Source organism: Acyrthosiphon pisum, chromosome X (genome assembly GCF_005508785.2).
Source record: "Acyrthosiphon pisum isolate AL4f chromosome X, pea_aphid_22Mar2018_4r6ur, whole genome shotgun sequence".
Classification (NCBI taxonomy): domain Eukaryota; kingdom Metazoa; phylum Arthropoda; class Insecta; order Hemiptera; family Aphididae; genus Acyrthosiphon; species Acyrthosiphon pisum.
Window position 1 is genome coordinate 15,656,840 of NC_042493.1, and position 10,561 is coordinate 15,667,400.

Sequence of the window (10,561 nt, forward strand, 5' to 3'; positions counted from 1 at the left end):
ACGGCGATTTGTCATGTCGTACATGTCTACATGCATGCACCGCGACGTCCTCGTAACAGTGTGGTCGTGGTCGTGGTGCCGGGCGTTGTTGGTAACATAAAAACAGGCGGCGGCGTCTCACAGAGCTACGGGTGGCTGGGGAGAGGGGAACGAAGTTTCATTCGCCGACTACCGGGAGCGCCTATCTGTTAGTAATTACTAATTAGTACTAATCTATGATACTACCTGTTATAACAGTAGAATTACTCGGTTCACTTATAAACCGTCAAACTCTATTACTTTCTCAAGTTAACGCACATTGCTAAGAGCTTAAAAGAGGAATTCCTGTTATTCTAACCATTTTTTCGTCTATACAAGTTAAACTTGTTACCCTAAACTATGGAACATTATAATGACGAATTAATGGGAGATAACGTTGTAGACGACAACTCCAACCCAAACGAGGTAATGTTATTTAACCTATCAGCATTACTATTATAATTACTAAATAATTTATTATAATTTATACGTATGGGAGGGGACTTGGGGGTCTTAGCCCCTCCAACTATCCCACTAGCCTTTAATTTTTAATTTTCTCCAACTACAACAATGGCAACTTCATTGATAGTAGGTGCATTAAAACGTCCTGTATGTTGGCCCACAGGAGTTTTATCTGCTCTGATAACAATTTTGGCATCATATCTATTGCACTTTTAAATAATTTAATCAATTGATTGTATTCGTGAAATAAGTATTGTAATTGTTCAACTATTGACATTTTCAATGAATTGTTATGTGCACAACATAGATTGATTTCTTGTGGAGAATTACCAATAAAATACATTTGCATAAACTTGTAGTCGCTATCTGGCACTGGTAACAAAGAACCTGCTCTGTGATATATTTGACTTTGTATCTGTAAAAGGAAAAAATGTATATGGGCTATAATAGTAATGATTAATAAACATACAACTGCAAATACTATTACAGACCTTAAAAGTTAGCATGAGATTTTCCCGAACTACTTTTGTTGCTCCAAATGAAGTCATTTGAAAGCAGTCGTTGTATTGTTGAATATTCTTTAAAAAGTGTATGGAATCTGTTCCTATTCTTAAAATCAATGAGTACAATTGCTCTGGAGGTGGAAGCAATGGTATCAATTCCACATTTCCATTTGCGCAACACAATCCATTGGCTTCATTTTTGTATTTCAATGCCTTACAATATTGGCAAACTGAGTTCATAGGTCCAATAACAACACAGTTGTAGGCACTGTAATAAATTGACATATCGTAACAGAAATCAGCTCCGTAAGAACCATTCTCGTACTTCAAGGAATATTATAAAAAAAAGAATTAGCAAAATCAGTTCAGCTGTTCTCGAGATTTGCGCTTAGCAACACATTCGGCGATTCATTTTTATATTATAGATAATATTAGGTATAATCAATACCGATTTTTGTTAACAAAAATGCATTCTGTTCATTAATTGGAATCTGAAAAAAACATGCAAGTTCTAGAATCTCGACTTGCCATTATTTTTAAAGTTCTATAGTTCTAATATTTAATCACAATTTATTTGTATAATTTATTTTAATTGATCATGGGACCAGTTTATACACATTCTTATACACTCATGTATTAATTTTATTAACTAGTACTTTTCAATGAATGCTATAATGGTCGTACTTGTAATAGTTAAAAAAAAAAGTATAAATGGCAATTATAAGTTAATGTAAATTGTACATATTATTATACTTCTATTGTTTGTATAGGTATAATACTATTATTACATAGGTACTATTATTTGACCATTATATTTTGTTATTACTTTTTTTTTGTCACAAGATACCAATCAGCAAGACTTTGCAAATTAATGATTTTTTTTAACTCAGTTAAGTTAATATGCACCAATAACAAAAAGTTAAAAGTTAATTTAATTATAAGTTAACTCGGTTAAGTTAAAAGTTAATACAATCTTTTTGTTAACTTTTTATTAAGTTAATAAAAAGTTAATTTGTTTTTTACAATGCTAGCTATTTAATTTTTTCCCAGCCCAAAACTAAATTATAGATTATAGTGTTTATACTTTGTACAGTATTTCCATATTAGTTAAATTATAATACAGTAGAAACTCGATTAACCGTCACTCTCTGGACCGAATAGACGGTTAACAGAAAATCAGCCATAAACGTACCTATGTATTTTACAACGTCAATGTGTGTACGTACAAAAAAAAAATACTTACATACATATTATTACATACTTTACAAAATAATTTGTCATACTCTTTTCTTTCCTCGAGATTTACGATTTTTGAGCGGCAAAGTTCTGAATTTTACAGAGAAGTAAGACCTACATTGCATATGTTATTTTTTTAGACGATGACGGATAAAAGAGAGTGACGGTTAAAAGAGTAACGGTGAATCAAGTCTCTACTGTAATACAAACAAATCACAGTAAATATTTTTGTGATGACAACGAAATAGACTGAAATAGTGAAATGTAATAAAATTAAAAACAAAATAAATTAACTTGACTTACTTTTTAAAATGAAAAACTAATTCGTTAATTTTACGTTAATTAAAAAAGAAATTTAGTAAGTTAACTGTTAAGTATATCCTAGTCATATAAGGTCAAATTATTTTTCTCTCTGATGTTATTTTATTTTGTTGTATTGTTTGGATATTATATTTAAACTTATTTAAATATAACATCTTGAAAGTAACTTTCTCTGCACTATCTATTTCAAAAAAATGTCCATCGCATTAATCAATAATTTATTGATACCTTATAATATCTATTTTGCAGTGTAATGTAGTATTTAATTGTATATGCATCTAATAGGTCCAATCTGCATTTAAGTGTTCATAGAAATAAAAGTTTTTGATTGTGGTTAATAACACAAATTGTATTAATGTGCATTTTGCTTTCATATTATATTTTTGTTCTTTTGGCTGGAGTAATAAGTTAGATATTTTATTTTTTCAAAATAACTTAAAAAATACAGCAGGGTAATTTTTTTTATCTTATTGTAATCAGTTATTATATAATATTATTTCAGGGACCTCATTTGTCTATGGCCAAAGATGTTTCTAATATGAATGTTCTCCAAAAAAACGAAAATATTAAGACAACTGATGCAATACCATTGTTATTGAACGAATATACTGAGTATTTTCAAGTAAGAATTGAAATAACATATATAATATTATTGTTTTCAAGCTAACTTTATATGACTTACTTACAGTCGGTAAGCAAGGAATTCTTATTTAAATACTGTGCATGTTCTTATTTTAAAAACGTTGAAGCCAAAATAATTGAAGAAATGGACAAAATTAAATTGGAATTTGATGTACAAACTAGAATTGATGAATATGTTAATATTATTAAAACAGAACTCATCATAAAAAATATGAAGACAATTGTAGAGGTTAATATTATATTAATTTAATTGTATACAACTTTTCAAACCATTAAAATGGTACATGTAAAATTCAAATTCTACATTTGTACATCCCTATTCTACTATTTCAGATGGAAAATTGTGGCGTTGTATATATGTTGAGGAATAACCAACATGATGAATTGAAATGGATGTACAATTTTTTGAGTTCTGTGAATGGTGGTGTAAAAGTGATGTTTGATGGTATGCGTCCATATTTTCGTGAAGTAGGAGAATCAGTTGTACGTGGAACAAGAAAAATGTATGATTTTAATACTTGTGTTCAGGTAATATTGAGGGAAATATATTCTTACTAATATGTACTAAAATAATAATTAAACTAAAATTTTTCTCAATAAATATTATTTTTAAATTTATTTTATTTGAATTACCTACCTATCTATAACATATTTTTATTTTCAGAGTTTATTGGATTTGAAAACAAAGTTTGATAATTTAATGGTAAATTTATTCAACAATGACCCCTTATTTGATGAAACTGTCGGTGATGAATTTAATTATTTCTTAAACTTGAATTCTTTTATACCTAATTATCTATCTTTTTTCATTGATGAAAAACTAAGAAGAGGAACATGTACGGTAAATATAATTATCCATATATTGCTATATTTATATGTGTACCTACTTTATAACAGTTTTATAGCTATTTATTATTGAATTTAAATTATAACCAATTTAATTATTCTTCAAAAGGCTAGTTTTAAGGCCTAATAGACAAATTTGGGACTCCGTTCTTCCCCGTTCATATTTAGTCTTTGCATATTGAACTAGAGTGCCTTGATAGAGATAGTGTAGACTAATAGGTAAGAAATTTAGCCTCCACTAGCTTGCTAAACATTAGTACAGTAGAACCTTGGTTATCCGTTTTCTGATTAACCGCCTTTCTTGATTAACAAAGGGTCACACTTACTTCATATATTGCCGTAACACTGTGTGTGTGTGGGCATGTCCGAATGAAAAGGAACATATTATAATTTATTGTATGTGTATAACTACAGTAATTATATCGCAAGAAAAATCAATAGCTTGCAACAGGTTTTTTTTAAGTTACCTATTTGGGGTGGTCAAAACTGAAATGGCGCCAATGATCATAATAACAATAATACTATTAATCACACACTTTAACTTTTTAATGCTGTACTATGCACAAAATATTGTACTAAATAAAATGTGTCTTAATGTACACACTTTTAGTCCTTCCTTGGATTTATACATATACTCGAATCATACATTTAGTTTTAAAAATAAGTCAATTCATTTCACAAGTTATGCAATAATTAATTAATTTACTATGAAGTAAAAAAACATATAGAAATGTATCTTCTTTGTAAGTCAATAATTGACTTAACTTAAATATCAGGCGTCTAATACAAACACATTAATAGGTACTAAATTTACTTTGAATCACCTTGTAATTACACATCTGAAGATTAAAATAAAATCAATATACAAATGTAAATTTTAAGTGTTGACTAGGCAAGATAATATACTTTATTTTTCTTATTTATTTATTTGTTTACCTATATTTAAGGGCCAAATTTTAATTTTAAAATAGCTAGGTACATATAATAACATCTAATAAATGAATACAATTTTTTTTCTTATGAACTTTTAGGTTAACATTTTTCTTTTACATTAATCTGTTGGCCAGATATATAGCACTTAAAGTTAGGTCTTTTTAGAGATGCTTATATACAGTGTGTTCAGCAATAAAAGTAACACAAAATATATTGAATACTTTACCTGAATTCCATTTGGTGTTTTATTAATGCATTAAGGTCACAATTATATAGGTATCAATATTACACTTATTTATAATAATTTTCCACGGAATTTTTTTTTTTTAATTGTACACCCCCCCAGTTTTACAAAATATGAGTAGAGATATAACATGTTTTAAAAATTAGACCAAACTGTCCAATAACCTCAGACTTTTAAATAATGGTAAAATTTAAAAATGGTATCTGCAAATAAAATTCAAACTTGAATTTATTACTAATTATTGTTTAGTAAATAGGCAAAACTACCTGTCATTGATAGAAGAAACTATAGAAACTATAAACATATATAAACATATATATAAACACACAAATACGCAATTTAATATAATATTATATTAAATGAAAAAAGATTTTTTTTAACACTTCATATTGAAATTTAAGCATTTAAACTAGGTATAGAGGCATAGCCAATTCATGTTCTTAGGAGGGGGAGAGGGGCAACCAAGTCCATATGGCTCACTAAATTAATAAAAAAAAATTCATATAATATGCATAAAATGGCATTTTCTAACTGTACAATTTTATCAATGTTCTTAAGTTAATATTAAAATTTAAAACTGTTATTTATACAAAAATGAAATTGCTTTTTGGAGGATGAACTTACAAGAAATGAAGCAATGGATATAAAAATGTATCAAAGACAATTTTTTTTTTCAAATTTACCATTGTTTGGCATTAACAACTAAATTAACATCATCTATTATGTCTTTTTCCGAAGAAAGTAATAGTAAATCGCTTAAACGGGAGTCACTCTGGGTTGTCCTCCAGTAATTCTTTACCAGCCTTAACTTACTAATTTGTAATTTGTCTAAAGTTTCCATTTTCATAATCGTCTTTTGGATTTTTAGAAGGATATTTTTGTAGGTCAGTAGATTCAATAACTTTTTAACTGCAATTTTTGTTTTAATAATTAAGCTATTGCCTATAACATTTTAACTTAATTTATAATTTAAAATAAGTTTAAAAACCAACACATTCCCACCTTTAGATCTAAGCTAAGATTTTTATAATATAACATTTTATATTTAACGTAACTTTTTTTTAAACTCAATAGAAATAACTATATCTATTTTTAATTGTGAATTTTAATGCATACATTTTCCAACAAACCACCAATACAATCACTTGAGAGAAGTAACCAATTTTCTGACCAAATCGATGTCGACTTCACGCACCTCCCACCTATTTGACATGTCGATGTTGCACGATCACGACCTCCAATGGTCAGCAATGTCATATGATATGTAGTATGTATCATATTGTAAAGTGGGGGAAACGGGGCATCAGAACAGTCACTGCCATCAGTCTGCATGCGCGTAGCGGCTTACTTCTCTCATGACACAGATTTTAGATATCACATGTTTGTATTTTTAATTAGTATTACATTAATTATTTACATACAATAATAACAAATTCCAAAAATACTGGTAGTAGCCAGTGGGACTGCGGGTAGATGGTGTAATAATTTAACGACACACGATATATGAAAACAATAATACGTATCTATATAAAATTGTGTACGGATTGCTTTTATGTAATGTTTTTTTTTTTGTTGTTCTGTGGCTAACCATAGATGTTGATAATATATTAATATTAATATAACAGACAATATTTGTATGATAAAATAAATTTTTTTCATTTGATTTCTGTACATCGATTTTGCCTCCTATTATATTAAAAAAGTCCGATTGGCTAACTGAAGAAACTTACCCTCTAAGTTACCCCCTAGCCACCCTTTAGTTTCGCCCCTGACTAGGTAGTTACTAAATATTAATTTGAATATAATATTTAATCACATACATTATAGATATTATTTTTTTTAAATCCTTTATTTGATATACATAATTAAGTATTATAATCATACATATTATATCTTTTAAATGCTATAATAAAAATATTATTATTTTTTTTTTTTAAATTATATAATAATTTTTTATTAATATTATAATCAATGATAAAACCTAATAAATTTAATTTTAACTGTATAGTAGTTGTTTAATAATAATATTTTATAGATAAAAAAAATGGGCCTAATCAATTTTGCATGTCAGTTTAACTATATTCTATGAATTACCAACGATTCATGCACAAAACATAAAGTCCACATGTGGATAATATTGGGACTTGTTGAATATAGCATATTATTGTAGGTATTTTTTAACTGAATTCTATATAATAATAAAACTGAAAAATCGATTTTGGGATTTAGTGTGTTGCATGAACGGGGACAAATGTTATTTATTAAATTCTATATTTGGTATTTATAATAATATTATTACAACATTCTGTTTAATCAGGTTTTTATTAATGCTTATTGTATGAAATATTTTAGTATATTAAAAATAATCCGGAAGCTGATATTAACAAAGTTATATATATGATAAAATATCTTAAGAAGAAGAAAAAGTTTGAATCTAGCTATCAAAAATATTTATGCAATAGATTACTTCATTGCAAGTTTTTCAGCCTTGACAGTGAGAATAAAATGATCTCCAAACTTAATGTAAGTGAAATTGTATATATGGTAACTTGATAAATAAAATTTTCAAAAAGAATGTAATTTTATTTCATATAGAGTACATATACCAATGGCAATGGTACTTTGTTTATTTCCAAATTATATGGAATGATACGGGATAAGTTTGTGTTGTCCGAACATGTTATGACAGACTATAATGCCTATGTTGAAATAAACAAGTGTATTTTTGTAAGTAAAATTGTATTTTAATTTACAACGAATACATTCCTACATTTTTACTAACATGTTTTGTTTAATATGTAGGGCATTTCAAAATCTTTTGATTTTGACATTGATGTACTAGTAATAAATTCAGTTAATTGGCCAGTTGATCGAAAATCAAAACATGAAATACCATCATTTGGATTGTGTGCTTTTAATGAATTCAAAACGTAAACAAGTTTATATTATATTTGATAATCTATATATTATATAAAAATTAATGTATGTCTGTCTGTGTGTCCATATCACCATAGCAACCAACCCCTGAGAGGTGAATGAGTGTTTGTCTGCCTGTGTGTGTGTCCTTTTATTGCCATGGGTTTTGAAGCTATTATAATAATAATTATTGGTTTCCGGGCAAGAAAGTTCACGGGATCATTTGGTACAAAAATAGATTAGACCTCTGGGCAGAAGATAGGCTAATTTAAAAAGGAAGAGGACCAACCCCAGGAGGTGCTCAATCAGGGATTTTGAGATTTCCAATAGAAAATATAATCATTTTTTAGGGTTCCGTACGGTAAAACAGGACCCTATTACAAGGTTTCGCTGTCCGTTCGTCTGTCACCAGTCTCTATCTCATGAGCCATGATAGTTAGAAAGTTGAAATTTTCACATATTATGTATTTCTGTTGCCGCTATAACAATAAATACTAAAAATCCTAGAATATATAATATAAGCAGTGTTGCCGACATGCTTATAGCTGATGATGGTACGGAACCCTTCGTATGCGAGTCCGACTCGCACTTGGCCGGTTTTTTTATATTATATTAATAAATTGTATACATTTTTTAATATTGAATATCATTATAAAATATTGTAATTAAAACTGTATTATTATTTTGAGATTTTACCATGACAATTTATTTTCTGCTTTAAGCCCATAAGAGTGAGCTGCATAAACATCCTGTACCTCTTTACCGAACCGTTATCGGACCACTAACGGTTCTTTAAATAAATCTGAGTGTTGCTTGAACGCCCGATAGTATTAATGGTTCTGTAAGTGATCGATTATCGGACCTGTAAACTGCTGATAGGATTTTGGTTTGGTAACTTACAGATCGGTGAAATATCATTCATGTTATCAATGTGATCGGTGGTTTAATTTATTTGGTTATTAATAATTTAATATTTCTTTATGCAACACTAACATAGTTTAACACAATCATTAACTTTATAGAATGAATAAATTACGAGGCCTGTAACTAATTTACAGACTGTTCTTTATGCAACCCGTCCTAATTCTACTAATGTATTTATTATATATATTACTTGTTGCCCTCTTCTTCAACTTATATGTTTTACTATTCAATTCATTCTACATTTTAGTAAATGAACTGAACTAAGAAGTTTAAATGAATTTATTAGACAAAAATATAATGTCAGATGATTAATTCATACAATTATGGTTTCATTTTTATTTGTCAACTAATTCTAATGAAGCAATTTACATTGAAGTTAATTTGAGGCCATTCATTTGTAGTTATTATTTTTTTGTATACAAGTTGTATTTCTTGTGCGAACAGTGGTTTCATAAATAAATAAATCTAGAATTAATTTTTAAATGCTTATAAATACCAAAGCAAATTATAAATAAATGTTATATAATATAATGATCAATCTTTGTTTTTATTTAACAGAATCTACCAAAAAAATACCCAGGATAATGCCAAAAAGAAATTAATGTTATTACCTCAGTTTGGTACAGTTGAATTGAACGCACATTTTTATGGCAAACCTTGTTTGGATACACAACTTGATAATGAATTACCAAAAACCAACATTGAGCGGGTAAATCGAAAGCTCAAACTTGAAGTAACGACTTACCAGATGTGTGTGCTTGACTTGTTCAATACTAACAATACCTTAACTTTTAAAGTAATTTATTTATTTTTATTTTTATGAAAATTTTTTTAAAAATTGTTACCATAATTTATTAATTTACAGGAAATACAAAGTAAAACTAAGATTCCTAGAACTGATTTAATTAAGTCTTTACAAGATATGATGCAGTTTGGCAATAATTTAAGGAATTTACTTATCAAAACTCCAAGGACCAGAGAAATAAATATGACTGATATATTTTGTATTAACGAATCTTTTGAATATATAGAAATGTAAATATAAATATAATGTATATAAGGAAGTTTATCATAGAAGTTTAATTTTTAATAATAACTTGATGGAAAACTTAAACTAAGTAATTAATGTACTTATATTATGTTTAAAATAATATAATTAAATATATTTATAAAAAGTATATTTGTATTTGTTTAGTTATGTAATAAGATTAAAAACCATCAGGGACTCATTTATATTTTCCATAAATACAGTATGTCCCAGAAGTCCCGTATCACCCTCAGTATCTCCGTGGAAAATCAATATATTTAAATGCAATTTTTTTACAGTAATAAGTATAGAAATTCTGATTGAATAAAATAATATTCGATTTTTTTTTTTCAAAAATTCAAAAATGATCAAACATTTTTTTTAGGAAAATAAATTTATTAAATTTCCAAGACAGCCATTTTGTTGATCATATTTTTTAAAACAGTTCAAAAAAAAAAAAAATATTAAAATTTAATGAAAATCGCCCAA

General features: G+C 27.5%; 1 protein-coding gene across 1 annotated transcript; it reads left to right on the plus strand.

Moving 5' to 3' along the window:
• The first annotated feature begins 211 nt into the window (after positions 1–211).
• Positions 212–10,358, plus strand: LOC100571561 (cullin-3-like). The gene is made up of 9 exons (XM_029485968.1): positions 212–444; positions 3,043–3,411; positions 3,516–3,710; positions 3,847–4,023; positions 7,558–7,728; positions 7,801–7,932; positions 8,008–8,135; positions 9,604–9,841; positions 9,911–10,358. Exons 2-9 carry the CDS (start codon positions 3,214–3,216, stop codon positions 10,082–10,084), a joined length of 1,413 nt encoding a protein of 470 aa, XP_029341828.1. The 5' UTR covers positions 212–444; positions 3,043–3,213; the 3' UTR covers positions 10,085–10,358.
• The last annotated feature ends 203 nt before the right edge of the window (positions 10,359–10,561 follow it).